Raw genomic sequence first — 20003 nt, 5'->3', positions numbered from 1 at the left:
TACTCTGCCCTGGTGAGGCCTCATCTGGAATATTGTGTCCAGTTCTGGGCTCCCCAGTACAAAAAAGACAGGGATCTCTTGGAAAGAGTCCAGTGGAGGGCCACAAAGATGGTGAAGGGCCTGGAGCATCTCCCCTATGAGGAGAGACTGAGGGAACTGGGTCTGTTTAGCCTTGAGAAAAGAAGGCTGAGAGGGGACCTGATCCAGGTCTATAAATATTTGAGGTGTGGAGGGCAAAGTGGTGAGGCCAGACTCTTTTCAGCAGTGTGTGGAGGAGGGACAAGGGGAAACAGACAGAAACTGGACCATAGAAAATTCTGCACTAATGTGTGCAATAACTTCTTTATGGTGAGGGTGACAGAGCACTGGAACAGGCTGCCCAGGGTGGTTGTGGAATCTCCTTCTCTGGAGATATTCAAGACCTGCCTGGATGCCGAGCTGTGCAACGTGGTGTAGGGAACCTGCTTTGGCAGGGGGGTTGGACTCAATGGTCTCTGGAGGTCCCTTCCAACCCCTACAATTCTGTGATTCTGTGAATATCATGGGGTTGTTTGGATGGGGAAAGACTACCCCTCTGAATGACCTTTTGTCAGGGCATGTCCTGGGATTCCTAGGATCCTCAAAATGCAGCATTGCTTCTGTCACTGAAAAATGGGGCCCTGTGTGGGACGGAGGGAGGGTCCATGAGTCCCTGGCCCACCTGACTGAGTATTTCCATGGTCTTAGCAAAGACATACGTACAACTTGAGAATGACAGTTAGCTGCGTTCATGGTGGCATGGCCACTGCTGATGGCCTTGAACTGTCTGAACATAACTGAAGAGGCTCAGGCTGATGCAAATCAGCTATTGAATGATAGTGTTGAAAAACTGGAAAGACAGGTGGCAGTTTTGATAGGGAAAAATCCTAATTCAATCATTCTCCTATGGAAGATCAGGAACATCTCTCTGGAAGACCATGGGGACCCTGTACAAGGAAATCTGTATAAAATGGACTCTGTAAATGAAGGCACTAAAAGGTCAGATTTTGAGGTTCCATTTGGACCAAATCTATTTGAGATCTGACTGATTGTAACCCAAAAATGAAAAAAAAAATGCAGGATAGGCTGGTGGGAGTGCCCTGACCAGTGTCCAACCCCCCAAACCCTGCTGCCCATTATACAGCAGCTGAACTGATGGATATAGTACAGTGGTTTAGACAGAAACCAAGAGAGCATGCCAGCATAGCTGCTCTGGTTATGGGACATGGAGGCAGAAAGCGCTGTGGTGAATGGACTAGAAATTTCAAAACTGACATCCATTACTACTCACCCTGCCCTCAGCAAAGACTGTATGTTTTTTCCAACATAATGAAGATAGCCATTTGATCAGAGTATGACTTATGGCTGTGTGTCATATAACATGGCCAAATAAGAATGACATACCATTAAATATGAGCCTGTGGTCCTCTATGGAGGACTAACAAAATTATATTAGAGAATTAGGCATGAAAGAGGCAATCTGTGAAGATGATTTTGAGAGCCCAGTCAATAAATTTTTCATCAGGAATGAGGGATCTCATCCTACAGCCATCACCTTTACATCAGTATGGGTCTATGTTATCCATACTGAACCCCCCAGTGGCCCTCAGGTGCTGTAATACAACAGGCTGCCCAATTGATGGGGAGACAAGAGTGCCTACGGCCGGATGCAGGCTCTGAATGGTGGTGATAAGGTCAGAGAACCATCTGCTGCCATGACTTAGGCGTCCAGCCCCTAAGGTAATCCAGTCTGGACCCATTAGGGTCTTGAGACAGCAAATGTTTAAAGACCAGATTAGAGCAGGAGTTCAGTTTAAAAAGATTGATGGACAGCATAATCAGGAAAAAATATCTGTTAAACAGGCCCAAGCACTGAGTATTTATAGTCCAACCTTTTCAGCCAAACTAGATGTGAATGTAACTCAAGAAGGGTCTGGATGGGGGCTCTGGCAGAGCCAGAGTTCTTTGTGAACCCCTATGAGGTTTTGGTCACAGGTTTGGCATGGAGCAGAATAAAGATACATCACAGCTGAAAAGCATTTATTGGCTACCTATTCTACACTACAGGTGGTAGAACCAGTAACTCAGATTTCAGAGGTTATCGTTAAACAACAAGGCCAGTCCAGGGGTGGGTAAAAGATCTAACACACATCTCTATGATGGGGGTGGCCCAATCACAAGCAGTGGTGCGCTCAGTTGTTCTGCTTGCCTGCTCCTCAAGGAGTTAGGAGAAATCTGTGCCTGTTGCGTGTTCGAGTGCATGCGCAATGCCATGTGGACGGCTTATCACAATAAAGATTGGCGGATTTGCTGCGTAGACCGGTCAGAACTCAGATCTGCGTTGTGCTTCCTGCGGCACCAAACGCCCAACAGTGGCAGTTCCGTGTATTGGCCAGCAGGTGTGTCTCGCTCCAATTTGTAGGAGGGAGGCAAGGTTCTTTGATATGTGTATACCCGGCGTGAGATTAAGAAGCAACGGTTCAAATGTTGGTCCAACCAGTTTATTAAAGACCTAGGTGTTTTTTTAGGGAGATGGGGAAGGGAAGGTAGGCGATAGGGAAAGTAGGAAATATAAGCAAGGAGTCTTTGCAGATAGCAAAAGAGATATAGTCACCACCGTGGGTCCAGCGAGGTACACAATCCGTTGATCTCAGGAACTCGTCTGATCAGCGCGGGGGATGGGAGACAGCCAGGGAGCTCCGCAGCAAGCCGGTCCCGGGGGTTCTTCCGACAAAGTTTTCCCCTCGGGGAATTCTCCGTCAAAGGTGTCTTTGGGAGTTTGTCTCCAAAGTCCCCAGTTTAGCGAGGGCCTTTTATCCCCCATTTCGGTGAGGTTGTTTTTCTCCTTTGAAGTTTGACACAGCATTTTTGGGAACGTATCTCGAGCAAACACTGAACTTCCAAACAAGCAGGTAAACACACTTTGTAGTAGGGATTTAAACCAGCTTTTGTGATATTCCTGGCCCACAGATAAGCCAGCAAAAAGGGGGGGGGGGGGTGTCTCTGTCGCCAGACACAAGCATTATCGCCTTCTGCAGTGGTCAGCTCCTTCGAGCAGCACCCCTGAAGAAAACTGCTTGTCTTGCTTCTGCTTATCTTTGCAATCGTAAGCAGAGTTGCTGTGGCACAACAACGCCCACCATTCACCCTCCTAGATAGTTAGCAGTCGCCAGTCAGTCTTATCATCAGGAAGGCCTCATGAAGCAAGCTTTGAGACAACAAAAGAAAACCAGTTCTGTCTTTCACACCACCCCGTGGCTCAAAGGTTGCTTGAAATTGATGTGCAAACGACCATTCACGGTGGTGAGGAAAGAAAAAAAAAAAGTAAGCATAAGGGAAAAGAGGGATGGGTGATATGGGGGAATTAAATGTTAACAATCATCATCATTCAATCAAGACCTTGATTGATAACCATAATTATTTTCCATCAATATATATTCACTCATAACAAACCACTATATTAGATCTCTCTACAATACAAACTACTCAGAAAAGTTATTTAGAGCTACAGTTACTTATTCCTATTGTTTGTTACAAAAATCATCTAAGGGTAGTAATTCTTGATGCAGTACAGAGTGAGATGCACCCGTATCTACCAGAAAACAAACATCTTTACACTGCTATGTGCATGTTGCATTCAGTCCACTGGGGCAAAACTCATCCTGGGATCTTCAGATCACGCTCTAGTACAGCTGCCACCGTTCCTCCCAATTCCACCACCACAATTCCCCCTCCACACAATTTCCAAGCTCCATCAACAAATTTGTCCAAGTCCCTTACTTCTGTTCCCAAACTTTCTCACTTTCCAAACTCTCATCATTACATACGCTATTCCACTATTTGTACCCTCAGTTACACTTCCACATACCCTCAATTATACTTCTGTATCATTAACAGTTACACTTTCTTATACCATCAAAGCAGTTTGTCCCATTCCCTTCAGAACCCACAGATCAAACAACACAGCTCTTCAGTTTCCACAACACCCTTAGTACCATATAACTTTCCTTTAGCAATCCATACTTATATATATACCATAAACATTTAAAGATCACAAAGACAGTGACAATAACCAATAGTATCAAATAAACAAGTAAAACAAATAAATAGGGGTATTTGTGTCAGCTGCTGTCCACTTGAGCATTTCCAAAGTAGTTCAATTGCTGAGAGATATAAATACTAGTTTGGCAAGTTAAAGTACTGTAATAGTCTACCGAACTTTTCACAGGACAGTGTGTGGGATACCCCACAGTATAAACCATAAGAGGGATAATCCCAGAAATATACACATCTCTTATCAAAACTTAGACATTTTTCAAGAACCATGTTTTGTATGGAACTCCTGAACTTATGTGACACTGAAAAACATCACTGCAAAGGGTTTTATGATAGATTTCTTTTTTGACCACATCTAACAGATATTAGATGGGTCCCTTGGCTCATTTCCTAATTTGTTAGGAATTTGGAAACAGCATGGAGGAGTTACATGCAAATCATAATCAGTTTGACAAAAAGGGGTAAAAGAAGGGATCAGAAGGAATGGTTATCACTGTGCAGAAAGTACCAGAAAGTCAGGATAACCTGAAAAAACTCTGAACCAAATTGTGAAGTTTTAAGAGATCCAAGGACTGATATCAATCACAACCCACAACCACAACAAACAAAAACGTAATACTATTGCAACCAAAATATGTAATCAAGAGGTATATTCAGAACTCTAGCACGATCACATCTTCAACTTTTCTGTCACAAAACACAAATGGTTAAAGTCAGCTATGAGCCATTCTGTTCAGCGAAGGTCCCACGGGGATCTTCTGTAAAATAAAACAAGACAACAACTTGCCCTTTTGGGGCTTTGTTAATACAATTAAAAAATGAGAGAACAATCCATCGAGGAGTATATTTTACATTCCTTTTTCGGGGTGTCCTTAGGCTTCTAAGGATATTTGTTAAGGGATTTCATTAAGGTTAGGGAAACTGGCCTCATGTTAGCTGAGTCAGTGGACACAAGCTGGCCGGAGAGATAAGTGTTTCCCTAGCTTATCAGCAACTGGATCGTGACTCACAGGGGCAATTGGCAGGAGTGGGGAGGCCTTGGGACAGAAGATGTTAACAAACATCCACCCTTCACTGCCTTCCCCCCCCCCCCACCTCCCTCTCATCTGGGGGAGGGGGCGAAAGCATCAGCTTTCCTTGAGCTTTTGTTCTGGCCACAAGTTAACTAATTTCTCTAACCTGACTGTGGGTAATCCATTCATCAAATCTCGTGGAACACCCTTTTGCCAGCCCAGTGTCCAGAGACAATTACGTTTATGATCAATATTTCGCCTACCCGTTCTTACTGGCAGTGAGACCCTTCCAGTTCCACTGAGCTTTGGACTAGGTGGCCTAGGAGCAAGGGTGGTTGCTGCGAACCTTACTTCCTCTGGTTCAGATATACTGGAAGAAGCTACAGGCCCATATTTCCTTTCATAATTAATCAACTCTTGGGCAACCTCCCCCCATGTCCATACTTTATACCCCGACTGCAAATGGCCGGAGGTGCCAGTTCCTTCTAATGCTGCCAGGGTTCTTTCTCCCTGAGGCATAGCTTGTATTTTTCCTTGTAGTTGTATACCTATAGGTTTCAGTGATTCTGGAAGCCCCCTGATTAAAGGAGTCATCCTTTCAGGATCCACAGGCATCATCATAGGTGATCCATGATGTGTCTGCAGCTTTCTATCATACATCATTTGCAGACAAGCAGCTTTTTGAACACTTTCAACCAATTGATCGACTGTCCCATTAATAGCAAGTGGGTCTCCCCTTTCTAAAGGGTTAAGACCACCTGCCCAATAGGCAGCCCTCTGTGTTAGGGACCAGGGAGCATGGTTGTTACCAGTATTTAAAAATACTCCAGGCCCCCAATAACCTTCAGCTTCCTTTTCAGTTAACAGTATTTGGTCTCCACCAGTAAGACTAACCCTCCAAACATACTCCGTCTCTGATTCCTTTGGAGAGCGGCTAAAATCCTTTTTCAGTTTTGCTAATTCAGTGGCAGGAAAAGGAATTTCTTTAACATTCATTTGAGGGTCCAGATCCTCACTGTTATCAAATATATATTCGGTTTTTATCAAAGGACGCAATTGGGTTGGCGAGTCCTCTAATTTGCCAAGCCCTTCCTTTATTCCTTGTAGTTCCTTCTTAGGAAAAGTTTTCTCTTGAGGCAAATTATGGACAGCAGTATTGCTAGTATTCTTATATGTCAATAGTTCCTTAAAAGCCATTTGCAACAAAACTGTATTATGTTGCTCTCTTTGTAATTGTTCCTCAAGGTTCACTATTTGATTCTGCAGAGTTTTTACCAATTCTTGCATTACTTTAACTGATTCTTGTAATGCTTGTATGGTTTGGGTTTCTGCCGAATGCTTTTCATCTCGGAACTCCACGGCAGCTTTTAAAGCAGCACCGAGTACCGCACAAATAAACGATTTTCCTTTCCCGGCTCGGGTACGAGCATTCCCTTGCAGAACACTAATACGGTCGGAAACACTCTGCAAGTTATACCAGTTTTGTCGTGCCCAATCCACCCCTGATAAAGAGGGCCGAGCACCATGCTTTTCTAAAAGGTCAAATAGCACATTTTCACTTTTCATTGTGACAATACTTTCACTCATTTCTCGATACCCTAAAAGATACACACTAAGGGAAGAAAAGGTACACTTAACTCCTTACCCTTCCCCAGGGAGACACGCACCTATCAAACAAATGCAAATGCTACAATCATTCCTCCTTTTCACAACAGACCAAGAAGCCCAATCAACACTTACAAAGAAAGTGTAAACACCTAAATCGCTCCTGGCTACCCTGTCAGGCCAGAAAAACTTCAAGCTTAAAGCCACACAAGTTTCAAAACACTTCTAGGTTTCTCAGAAAGGAATAAACTTCTTGGAGAGGCACAAACGTCAAAAAATTACCTCCTCACTTCCCCAAGAGGTGCACACACAAAACTTTCAAATTCCAAAATACGTTACAAGTTACTTAAACCACAAAATGCGAAATAGTCTTCCCGAGGAGGCACACACGTATAAAACAAGAGCAAATAGTCAAAATTAATTCATACGTCCCCGAGAGGTAAACACTTAAGCAGTTAAGTTTCAGAATGTGGAGCGATCTTCCTGGAGAGGTGCTCACATCTAAGTTACCAAAATTATCGGTCCTTGCAACTCCAGGAGGTACATACAGAAAAATTTTGGAGTTTTTGGAAGGACAACACTCTCACGGCGGGTATCCTGCCGACTACGCCAATAAAAATGTCTCGCTCCAATTTGTAGGAGGGAGGCAAGGTTCTTTGATATGTGTATACCCGGCGTGAGATTAAGAAGCAACGGTTCAAATGTTGGTCCAACCAGTTTATTAAAGACCTAGGTGTTTTTTTAGGGAGATGGGGAAGGGAAGGTAGGCGATAGGGAAAGTAGGAAATATAAGCAAGGAGTCTTTGCAGATAGCAAAAGAGATATAGTCACCACCGTGGGTCCAGCGAGGTACACAATCCGTTGATCTCAGGAACTCGTCTGATCAGCGCGGGGGATGGGAGACAGCCAGGGAGCTCCGCAGCAAGCCGGTCCCGGGGGTTCTTCCGACAAAGTTTTCCCCTCGGGGAATTCTCCGTCAAAGGTGTCTTTGGGAGTTTGTCTCCAAAGTCCCCAGTTTAGCGAGGGCCTTTTATCCCCCATTTCGGTGAGGTTGTTTTTCTCCTTTGAAGTTTGACACAGCATTTTTGGGAACGTATCTCGAGCAAACACTGAACTTCCAAACAAGCAGGTAAACACACTTTGTAGTAGGGATTTAAACCAGCTTTTGTGATATTCCTGGCCCACAGATAAGCCAGCAAAAAGGGGGGGGGGGGGTGTCTCTGTCGCCAGACACAAGCATTATCGCCTTCTGCAGTGGTCAGCTCCTTCGAGCAGCACCCCTGAAGAAAACTGCTTGTCTTGCTTCTGCTTATCTTTGCAATCGTAAGCAGAGTTGCTGTGGCACAACAACGCCCACCATTCACCCTCCTAGATAGTTAGCAGTCGCCAGTCAGTCTTATCATCAGGAAGGCCTCATGAAGCAAGCTTTGAGACAACAAAAGAAAACCAGTTCTGTCTTTCACAAGGTGGCAGCAAAGACCATGGAAAGAACGTCTGCGGGACAGACCCTGGGGATCCGTTCTCTTTTGATTATAGGGGAAGAACACAAAGATGGAAGTGGAGGGAAGGGGGAAAAAAAAGAAAAAAAGAAAAAAACAAACCACAGCAAACAAATAAAAACTTCTCCAAAAGTAGCAAACGTGAATGTCTGTCAATAAATAAATGAGTAATTGAATTGATGTCCGTTTCCCCTCCTCCCCGCCCCCCAACTTCTGAGATGAAAAAAAAACCACCTGGTATCAATTGGACAGATGCACACAGTGAAGCCAGGGATGGTCTGAAACGCAAAGCAGCTGAGCAGCTTTTAGAAGAAAACAGAGTAGTAACAACTTCTGTACCTACATTCACCACTCTGAGATCCTGTCTGGGACACCCAAGGCTTGTAAATAACCACTGGGTCGGTTCTGATGTCGAGTGATTTGTTGTCAGTTCTCTCATGGTTCTCCGGTCAGTTCTCCGGTGCCAGGATCTGCCACAGGGCATTCTGACCACGGGCATCATGTTTCTACGCTGCCGCCTGCATTTAACAGGCAATGGGACTGCCCAGCATGTGCAAGGCAGCACCTCTTTCACACCACCAGAATGTTTAAGGCTGTTGGGATTGTTGTTAGCGTCCCATTAACACTGAGGCTAGAGATACCCTTAGGATTGACATTACTATTAGCATTACTTTGATGGTGCCCTATCTGGGTCATTTCCAGGGGATGTCAGGAGTAAGGCACAGTGTCAGGAGAAAAAGAACAGACTCTGTTACTTTATAAAAGTGATAATAGAGAGAGTTCATTGGAAAAAATACAACTCTTAAATAATGCAAAGCATGCTTCTGATTGGACGCAGGTATAATCTGGGCTGTGATTAATATTACTTTTAAGGTAAAGATTATTGTTACCTTAATGATTGTTTTTGGATTATGATCAGGGTTAAGGTTCCTTTTCCTACAAACTTCTAGCATCATTTTTGTTGTTACATTTGGAGTTAGGGACGATTTTAGAATCAGGGTAAGGGTTAGGATTAGAGTTACATTGCGGGTTAATGCTGTTATCTTTACAGCTCCTGTGAGGGTTGGGGTCTGGGTCAGGTGTGTAAAAAATGAAATGAGAAATGAATAAAAAAAAAAATATTGAAAGCTTCAGATTTCCTTAATCTTTGTGGAAATCATATAATGTGCAACTCAGATCTACCTCTTTGTGCAGTGACTGCCTGTAAATTTGCTAGAGCCTAATATAATACGGCCTTGTGCTTCCCGCTAACTCACCTTCATTTCATTTTCATTAAATTTGTTTGGTAGTCAGATTTTGGTGGGTGGATATTTTAAAACAATCTAACTGACATTGGCAAAAAATTAAAAATAAATAAATAAATGCACGACAGCATCAATTGTATCAATTTTTATAGATAAGATAAAGAAGAGCAGTTTCCCTTAGTTTTCTGTGCCTCTTTACTTTCTTACCCTCTCCCCTGAGTGAGAAACTCTCAAAGTCAAAGATTTCTAGTTAGGCAAAGATGGCAGCGATAGCAGCAGTGCTTATTCATTATTGTAATACTGCGTGCATTCCCCTATTGGCAAGGGAGAAATTGCACACCAGTCAGTGAAATCAATTCTGTTCTGTGCCCTATACACAATGCAGGTGATGCTCTCATGGCTCTCATTGGTTGAGCACCTCAGGCTCACAGACTCCTCGAGACTGTTGCTAGGATTCATTTCCATATAAGGTCAATTACCAAACTCTTGTTTTTAGGTTTGCCTTGTACTTTTCTGCGGAGAGAGAAGGGCAATGTTTCCAAAAGTCAGTACATTCATTCTGTCCTGTGCTGGGCTCTACCCACCCTGTGTATTTATCTTGTGCTTGTCTCAACTCTCCCCATGTCAGAATTCCCCCAGTCTGAACTTAACTCTGTTCAGCAACTTTCTTGGTGGAAAAACTACTTATACAGCTGTTTTACAAGAGGGTTATACATTCAGTTAGGGCCTACACTATGTACTGAAATTACTGGAAACTTCCACTGCAAAAACACAATCTACCTCTCCCATCTGTGCAGCCTTGCAGACCCAGAGCATGCCAGGTTATTTCTGCTTTCATAGCATTTGCATGCTGTAGGGTGAGCAAAAGGTTCTGCTGCTTGATTCTTCTGCAAGAGCTGCCTACCGGCAAATGGTTGCAGGGATGGAGGATGTGACAGAAAGCATTTGTCTCCACAAGAGCATAGTTACATTCAGTGCAGAGAGTGTGAGAGTCAGGTTGGTGTGGAAAAGCACTGACACGCTGGGGATGATGCAGTGCTCACATGTCTGACATTACTGTCAGAAGCATGGTGCTGTGTTGTGCTTCTACCTTTGGCAGCCCCTGGAGAAATGCTGTGGCACACAGAACACCTTTGTATTGCACTGACTGCTGCCATGCAGCATGGATTTAACACACCAAATCCAGAGGAGCATGACTGCATCTAACTTCCCTGAGAAAAACTCCTGTAGCTGAAGAGATGAGGAGGCAGCTGCTCATCTGCAGAACAAGCAGTACTGCCAGACATTGGGCCAGGTGAGCACCTCCTGCTGCAGCGTGATGATGACAGGGCTGGAGATGATCTGCAAAGCCAGCTTAAAAGTGGGAGACATGAGTCAACATGGCAGGACAACAGAGGTGTTAGGGAGCAGCCAAGGCATCAAAGAGTATCAAAAGGCTTTGAAAAGTATCACAAAGCAACAGCCAGGAAGACTGGGATATATCATGAGCAGCAACCTGGATGCTAGGGATTATTTGCTCCCATACAAAATGGTAGAGATCTTGCTGCAGACATCCCAAAGCCAGGCAAAATGGGAACCCAGAGCTCTGCCTGCACAAACCCCACAGCCATAGTGTTGCAAGTTGAGCTGCCTTGCTGTTTGTTGCATTCATCCCAATCCCTGTGAATGAAGACTCGGAATGCAGTCGAGGCGATGACTGAGCATGAGAGTGACTTTATTCAATAAAAGACAGGAGGGCTTGAGAGGTCAAGGGTAAAGATGGGACTCCTCTTGTCAAGATGAGAGTGGCTCAGAGCTTGTGCTGCTGCCTGGTGCCTGGGACTGGCAGCCTGACTTTAAGTCCCCATCTAAGATGCTCAGCTTCACCTCACTGATGCTGACCTGCTCCTTCATGGTGGTGCTGCTGTTGGGGCACTCAGGCTGTGCTTGGGATGGGCAGCACTGCAGAGGCGCTGGGTCACAATCCAGGCAGGTGACTGCTGTGTCTGGCAGGCTCAGGTCAGGAGCTTCAGCAGAGCCAGGAGATATGAGAGCATGAACGTGGATGAGCCCCTTGTGTCCATCACTGTTACCATGTGGAAGGCTGTCATCCGAATTGCAGCAATTCGTGCTTAATAAGAACTCTCCATTGATGGAAACACACTGCACATCACTACTTGGTTTGGATCTTTGGGGTTGACAAGGGCTCGAATCACCTAGGAAGGCATAGAAACACAAGGGTTAGTGTCAAACGTTTGCAAGTTGAATCATGAAAGAGGCTGTTGATACTTGGTAATAGAGTGGCGGCAGGAAGAAGCAAATAGGCTTCAAGCAACAGAGCCACTGTCTTGAAAGTGATCCTCATGCAGGTCCAGCTCGTGTGTTGTTTCACTGTAATCTGCTTCTTTGGGTCTACCTAGTGGGCAGCAACACTCGAGCTGTTACTGATATCATTGAAAAGAACTGGAGACAATTGTTCTATTCCTAAGAGCTTCAAGGTGCCTAGAAGCACAAATAGAAACCAGCAGTATTTCATCACTTCACCAAAAAGAAGGTCAAACACCTGAGCTGTGAAGAGCAGTTACAGAACCTATGCATAAGATCACACCAGACATACTTTGTTCTAACAACAGTTATGGCACATAGTCCATTTCCTTCAATATTCCCAAAATGAAATGATGTGGAGCATTACAGGGAAAGAAACACTGCACACAGACACTATGACCCTGATTATACTCAAGCAGCAGACTTAAAACAAGTCAGAGTTTTACATTCCAGGATATTTCAGGACCTATCATGTGTGAAATTCAGTTACACAACAGTGCCTTGGTGCCTGCGTTTCAAGCAACTTTCAGATCACAGCCATGTAAAATAAAAACAAATTCAGTGCAGAAATAGCAGTCCTGTACCTTAATACTCATGAGATTATCCATTTTTTATAGCACTCTAAGTACTAAAACTTGCTCATCCCAGTTCACTTCAACAAGTTCCACCAGTTCAAGCAACGCAGTTCTGAGATTCTGTGTATGTTATGCAGATAGAATTGAACAGTGCAGAAATAATCTCTGACAGCTTTAAGACCTCCATTCTGTTTACAAACTCTCCGTCCAAAATTATTCGCAGTTTTAAGGAAATGAACACCTGAAACAGTTGGATCATTTGCCATTTGCTGCATTCTGCTTCTTGGCATCATGATTAGCACAAAGGGTTTTCTGCTGTCCTGCAGAGATGGACAAAGTCCTGCTTACAAATGGACCAAGTTCCAGTGTACAGCAGAGTTTTTACCAGACTAACAAGCCACGTCATTCAATTCATTTGCTCAGGTTGTTATGCACTGAGAAAGGAAACAGAACTAACTGTTGAATTCTGAAGGTAATCTGTGGGGTCCTGTAGAGAGTGTTTTTTACAGCTAGTTAGCTGAGAAGGGTCGTAAACACGGTGCGGTTAATCAAGCAGCCGTAACACCTGCAAGGACAGTGAGAACATCAGGATGACCTGTGATGGTTAGAAACTAGCCATGGTTCTGGGAACTCAGCAAGGGAGTAGCTTTCAGGATGATAACAACAAGCTGTTAAGATGGATGGTATGTAATTGGGAACCAATGATGAGCTCCACTTTTGCAATATGTATGAGCTAATTATCCGTATTATAAAGGTACACGCAGCCAAGGAATAAACGAGATTCGCTGCTCATGTCAATGACAGGTGTGGTCGTCTGCTTTTCTCCCGCCGTTCTGCAACATCGTTGTTGTTTAGTGTCACTGGGTTCATTAAACTGCTGTTCATTCTCAGATCGTTGGTTTTTTTTCATTTTTTCCCTCCTAGACCCACTCGCAATCTTACTTCCCTTCCCCTCTCGGCCGCGCCGCACCGCGCTGTTAGAGAGGGGAGGTTCTTTGTTCCTTCTCTCCCTGGGTTTGTTCCCACTGTCACCGAGTGAGCTCTAGAGAGAACTCCGTGACACAAACTCATTGCAAAGTCTAAGCTAGAAGAAGCGTCACCTCAGTGTATCCCAGAAAAAGAACAGCGTTGAGATTTTAATTGGTTTTGGTTTTTTGTTTTATTGAGGGTGGGTTGTTTTTTGTTGGTTTTTTAGGGTTTTTTGTTCTTTTTTTTGTCTTTTTTTTTTTTTTTGGGGGGGGGGGGGGGGGGGAGAGGGGGAGGGGTGGAGGGGTGCGAGGGGAAGGGAGAGGGAGGGGACAGTTGTTTGGTTGTTTTTAATATACAATAAAGCTATGCAGTTCTGCTGTCAGTCGCCTCAGAGAGTTCCCGAAGGAGCTCAACCACATTCTGCTCAACATCGAGTTGTTCCACTGAGTGGAGCAATGGTAGTCTTGCAGATGGAGCAATGCAGGAATTCTGACAGGATCTCCAGGTGTATCCAGTTCATCAACTGAAAGCTCCGCAACCAAATTGAAGGGACCAGTCCTCTTGTGCCATCTGTCAGCTCTCCCTGAAACCAGCCATTCTCACCCACATCTCCAAAGACATTACGTTTTGTCCGGCAGTCAGAGGAAGCTCGTTTTCTGGGTCCTCATGAGGACCCTCAACAGGAATGTAGCTGTGTCGAGCTAAGAATCTTCAAACTGCTGGTGATACCTGTCCTGGAGTATGCAAGATGAAGGACAAAAGCTCTGCTCTCACATTCAGGGCCATCCTCTGACAGAAGGCAGCACTCAGGACTGTTCCCAAGGATCTCTTTCATGGCTTTCAGTTCAAGCTCCTGGTCTTCCAGATGACCTTGAAGACTTCGGGCCTCTTCAATGGCAGAATGGAACGGACTGGAGCTATTACGGAGATTCTTGTTTGACTGGGTCAGAGTCTGTCTCGTTGCCTTCCCCAGCTCCATCTGCTGCTTCTGCTGCTCTCTTTTCCCTCTTGCGTGCTCTGTGAGAATGAGTTTCAGAAAGCACTACTCAGTGACAGGAAATAAGGGGAAACTTGAAAGACTTTGCAACCTAAGTCCTGGCAGTGTACTGCCAGCGGCTGATTTGGCCGTCCAGGATCCTGGCACCACAAATGCTTCATTGCCAAATGCAGCAATAAGGTGTTCTGGGGAAAGGCCAACTCACAGGTAGTCTTTGAGCACCCATATCACAACACCAACGGCCAGCACCAGCGCAGGCAGCAGCATCGCTGAGACCGTCACCAGAATGTGGCGCTTCCACACAGATGTGTGAGCAGCATCCTCTGTGCTTTTGCCTGTGTTCATCCCTGGAAAAAATGAGACAATGTCCCATGTTACCTTCAGCTGCGCTACAGATAATCTCTCAGTGTGCTTCATGGACCCAAGAGGTCATTTTGTCAGTGGGTGCCTCCGTCTCTGGTGCCGAAGCACCGGAGGACAAGAATGATTGCTTCCGCCTCTCATTGGGTACGGAGAGGCTGCACAGGCACTACCCATGTCCTCCTCTGTGCCAAGAGCTGGGGCTGTACTCTGGGGTCTGGGCTTGGTCCGTGGGGAGAGCTACAGAGCAGAATCCCTCACGCTTTTCCCGGCATGCGTGTCCTGAGCTCCCCCTGTGGGACGCCCCCCAGGCTGAAGGTCAGGCTTCAGCCAGCACAGGGCACAGCCAGAGCCAGCCCAGGGGAGAAACACTCCTGCAGGCTCCTACCACACAAGACCCTGCTCATCACCCTCAGGTGGCTTCGTTCCAAAAGGGCAAACTCTGCGATCTGGGAGCGGTGGGAGCTGAGCAGGGTCACAGAGGTCTGCAAGTACCTTCTCTGGCACATTGCTGGAACAACTCTCCACACCCCACGAAGGCCAGCCATTTTCAGAGAGCCACTCCTGGCTTCTTTTACATGTGCTCTATGCTCACACGCTCAGGTCTGGCTGCTGACCTGGTGTGCAAGAGCTGGCAGCAAGAGCCTGCAGGCACGCAGTGACTCTGGTTTGTGACACCGTATGATCATGGGACAGAAATTACCTGGCATGCCGGTTGGTGCTGCCTGCATTCCTCTGTCCGGGACGGGCAGTGTGGGATAACCGCCTTCCTGCAGCACATCCGGGACCGGCAGTGTGGGATATCCACCTTCCTGGAGTGCATCCCGCTCACTTTGTTGGTCCGTTCCTTTAGAAAGAAAGCAGGGCAGTAGGATTGGGATGTCACGTGCCCTCATCAAAAACTGAGCTTCTCCAATCCCGAGCTCAGGTAAAGTCCAGGGCCCCCCCCAAGTACACTGTGAGCCCCTCTGTTACCCAAGGGCATTTGGGCCCTCCCAGCTATTGGACAATGCTGACTCCCTCACACCTCTTGAGGAATCAGCACCTGTGCAAGGCCCTCACATACTGTGCTGTCACCAGCCCGTCACAGCCAGGTAGCTGCAGGCTGAAATCCAAGCTCTAACACACAGTCCAAGCCTTCAGAAGTAGCATCTCCACCTCATTTCCAGCATTAGCAAAGGCAGCCAACCCTGCTCGGGATGCTCCTCCTGCCTTGAACTTGCTCAGCTGCACGGAGGGCTTTGGACACTTTGCCACTTGCTGCCATCTGGGTGCCAATGACTGCACAAAGCAGCTCTGACAAGTAATGGTTGTGCTGGGGGAGCAGCTGCCTCTGGGTCTTGGCTGGATGCAGACCATCTGGCAGCAGACCAGCTCTGGTGCTTGACAGCACCTGCAAGGTGATACATGGAACACGGCTGCAGCACGGCTCTGACCCATCCCTTCCTGCTGTGCAGGCTACAGCCTGCCCACACCTGTATATCACACCTCAGCTTCCCAGGTCCCACAGTGAACAGACTGAAGTATACCCACCACGCTCTGCCTTCTCCATTTCCTTCAGCAGTCGCTTCAGGAGACGGGATGAGCCCTGAGAGTATTTTCCCCGTTTGGATTCATCCTCTTCTCTTTCCGGACCTTAACAGAATGTATGAAGTTAAATATCATGTGCATGAAGATCTGAAGATCAGCGGCGAGTCAGCCAAGTCAGTGAAGACAGAGTACTCACTGCTGGGATTCCAGCTGGGCTCCAGCACAGGAGGAAACCGATGACCGGGCAAGGCCCACACTGGGGGCACTTCTGCAACCAAAGACCCATGAAAAGTTTTAGTCACACACTACAGCATCAACTGAGTAGCAGAGCGTACAGGGGACAGGGCCTGCAGACACAAGTGTGATCAGACACAGGTGAGGAGAGCTTCCGGCACATGTGGGGGCCTCCTTTTCCCTGAGTGACCTGTAGGGTCTGGCGGTGGTTGGGGAATGCCACAGCCCGAATACAAAGGTCTGGGCTCCCTCAGCTGCAGAGGGGCAGCGGAAACCTTCCCACTGAAACGTGGCAGCTCTCTGAGAGAAAAAATTCTCATGGCTCATCTGTGCAAACCCTTCCGGGCACAAACAGGCTTGGAAGACCTGGAGAGGATCTCCATTAAAATTGCACCCAGGTAAACCATGAGAGCATGAACGTTTCAGCCTCCAAGGAAACAGACACTCACAACTTACCCCTGGGTTGTCCCCCAGGCAGAGGCATGAAGTCCGGATCCAAAGGAGCATCCGGAAAGGGAGCACGAAGCTCATCATCTAGAATCAAGAACAGATGAGATAAGTTCCCACTTATATGCACTATATGGTGTGATCTCCTTCTCCCTCAGTAACTGGATGTGGGGCATGGGAGAATAACTCAGGTCATGATTTCCAAAGTTGCAGGGTGGACGGGATGACCCGTAGGCTGGCACCTGGCAGCGTATGCAGTGCTCTCTCCGGGCCACGTGCCACATCTCTCACAGATTACGTGGAAGAAGATGCACCCCCCATGGCTTTCTTACTGGGAGGCCTCTGATGGACAGCAAGGTCACACTGAGGCACTGAAGGAAAGCACACCTTTCTCTTCCCCTGGGCTGTGGACTGGGGCTCTGGCTTGGAAACTGGGGAGTTCCATGAGCCTGAAGCAGAAATGCTCATGCACGCCCAGCACGCCTCTTCTGAACTCTCCCCGGGCATCTCCCAGGACGAAGGCTGTGCTGCAGCCAGCAATTAGCAGAGCTACAGCCTGGCATGGCTGGAGCCAGCCCTGGGGAGCAGCGCAGCCACGGGCTCTTGCCCGGCTCCTGCAGTGCTGCCCATCACCCCCTACCCAGCAACACCCCCATGGAAGGCAGGCCCCAGGCAAGTGTACTACAGGGCCGTGGGGACACAGCCTGACTTCTTGCTCCCAGCGCTGCTCAGTTTGGGTCCCATCTCTACCCACTCACCTGCTCCCCGTGCTCGCCACGGAGCAGCACAGCTCTCCTGAAAACTCATGGCCACCAATAGGAGGAAGAGGACAAGGCGGGCAGGGTCCATGGCCACCCCCACACTTGCACCACGCTTCCAACACCACCGCTGCAGCCACAGTGAGTGTCGCACTGAGCCAAGCCTGCAGCCAGGCCTCGTGAGCTCATGACGCAGCTCAGCAAAGTCATAGGATGGGGCATTGTGACCTCACATCTCTGTGATTCCGGGTGGTGGCTCCCCGCAGGCTGCTGCTCTTGTGATGCACTGCACCAGGGCTGTGGGGCTGGTGCTTACATCATAGAAATGCAGAATCATAGAATGGCTTGGCTTGCAAGGGACAGTGAAGAACTCAGAACCCCAGTCCCACTGCCTCGGGCAGAGATGCCACCCACAGAGTCTTGCTGCCCAGAGCTCCATCCAGCCTGGCCTTGAACACCTCCAGGGATGGAGCATCCACAACTTTGCTTGGCAAACTTTTGCAGAGCTTCAACAACCCCAAGAAGGCATTATTTCCAGCCTGGTGCAACACCTCAGGCCACAGGGGTAGTGACGCAATATGCACAGGTTATCCACGCGTGTGAAACGTGCTGCAATTAAGCAAGCCAAGCGGATAAATCCTCTCCAGTGTGGAGGATGATGGCTGAAATACAAACACGGAGAAGCTGACCCTCCCACAGACCCGCCAAGTCAAGTGTCACGTGCTTACATTTTTGTTGATAGATCTGCAGTTTCATCTTTTTTTGACGGCTAAGGAAATCCCCTTTCCTGCACCAAGTGTATTTCCCATGTGTTACATGCTTCCAAGTCTGATTTTAGTAGCAGATATTGAAGGCTTGCTAGTTGGCACCTCCCATCCCCAAAGTCCCAGTGAACTCACCCACTGCTGGCAACTGGATACTTGGTGGCGAGAGAACCATCACCTATAGAATCCCACCTGGGTTTCCAGAAACTGTTGCACCTTTGGATACGTGGCGATAAATACTGTGTCCATACAACACCCTCATTGAATCAGAGCCTGCCACCTTCCCTACAACCAGGCAAAGGGCGCAAAGGAAGCTGAACTGCTGAACCAGGCACCAATGGGGCTTACGTGTTTGCATCAAAAGACAAAATACCTAGCAGAGAGCGTGGGAATCAGATGTTGTTTCTGAAGCAGAATTAAGATTAAAAAAATCGATTTCACAGTCTGACATCAACCCTCCTCCACCCCTCCCATTCCCCCCCAGTGCACCTCTCCCTTCCTTCCCTCTTTGTTTAAAGGAAACAAGGGGCCTGGGAGAGCAGGAAGGATGCAGATAAGGAGTGAGACCTCACGGAAGACATCAGGCAAGGAGGAGAATAGATGTTGTAAATACCAGAAGAGGAGTTGCATCCCCCTGATAAGAACAAGAGGGGGTCTGCATGCTAAACAACTATTGAATATGTATCAGAATTCTGAGAAATCATTGACTATGTATGAGATGTACCTATATCTGTGTCACGATTTTACAAGTCCATGTGCAAGTTTGGTGGAGCTATCCCGCTTGCACCCAGCGCTGGAATAAACATACCTGCTTTATAACCCATCTATGTGTTATACAGTTTGATTCCGCAAGTCACTTACACCCCATATTTTCCCTAACAGCCACACTGGGTTATCTGGATTTGTTACATTTATCCATAGTTGCTGGCAGATGTTTCTCTCTCTCTCTGTCTTTAATCCCCACACAGCCCATCTTCCCAACTGTGGGTTTCGGTTAGGAGGTATGCACCCATAGGGTCCATGCCCTGCTTGTAGATATTTATCCTGCCCAGCCCCAGGTGCCCAATCTGAGGCAATAGTTTCACATCCCTAATAGGCACAGTAATATGAGCCTGGGTGGTTACAGTATCCCCTCCCTGGGTTTGAGCTTAGGCAAAAATAGTAACCCTTTTGGTTTAGACTGGGCTGTATAGGTACCAGGTCACACAGGGATGTAAGGAAGCTTGGTGTGGGTGGCGTTGTGCTGCTATACAAAATGTGATCACTGTGAGAATCCCCAAGTACCAATGGATACCCCTAAGGCCCATCTTTCCCCACAGTTCACTTCTCTGCCTCACTCGTCAACTGGGTTGCAACCAGCTACGAAGGGTTTTTTTAGTTCTTCTCAGCAGCAGTAGTGTTCTTCAGGGGAAGCCTTTACCTGGAATACCCATTGGGCTTGTCGCAGTGTGAGTTTCAAGTCATCACTCCCGGGAGCTACCTCCCACTTCTCGTCACCGATGGGTCCTTTAACAAGGCTGGCATGAGTCCATCCTCTCTCTGCGGTTCGAATAGCTGTTTCTGCAGTAAATAAAACAACATAGGGACCTTCCCCTTGTGGTGTTAGTGTAGCTTCTTTCCAAGTTTTTAT

General features: G+C 47.0%; 2 protein-coding genes across 3 annotated transcripts in view; both read right to left on the bottom strand.

Annotated features, from left to right (window-relative positions):
• The window catches only part of LOC146757490 (uncharacterized), an 85398-nt gene that overhangs the window by 51560 nt on the left and 13835 nt on the right, over window positions 1–20003 (bottom strand). The gene's annotated exons all lie outside the window — the stretch shown is intronic.
• LOC146757491 (uncharacterized) lies at window positions 2504–8150 on the bottom strand. 2 transcript variants are annotated; one of them, XR_014936037.1, is made up of 2 exons: window positions 3048–8150; window positions 2504–2910 (listed from the first exon to the last, which is right to left on the bottom strand). XR_014936037.1 is itself a non-coding variant. In XM_085520621.1 (2 exons), the coding sequence occupies exon 2, from the start codon at window positions 6672–6674 to the stop codon at window positions 5202–5204; it is 1473 nt and encodes a 490-aa protein (XP_085376747.1). In that variant the 5' UTR covers window positions 6675–7801; window positions 7939–8150; the 3' UTR covers window positions 2504–5201. The 2 variants fall into 2 exon arrangements, 1 of the variants encoding a protein (XP_085376747.1); XM_085520621.1 differs by having other exon boundaries at window positions 2504–7801; window positions 7939–8150.

The sequence above is a fragment of the Coturnix japonica genome, chromosome 20 (genome assembly GCF_054131305.1).
Source record: "Coturnix japonica strain WE chromosome 20, WE-NBRP24, whole genome shotgun sequence".
Taxonomy (NCBI): Eukaryota; Metazoa; Chordata; class Aves; order Galliformes; family Phasianidae; genus Coturnix; species Coturnix japonica.
The sequence above is the reverse complement of the archived record's forward strand: the minus strand, read 5'-3'. Positions and strand labels throughout refer to the sequence as shown.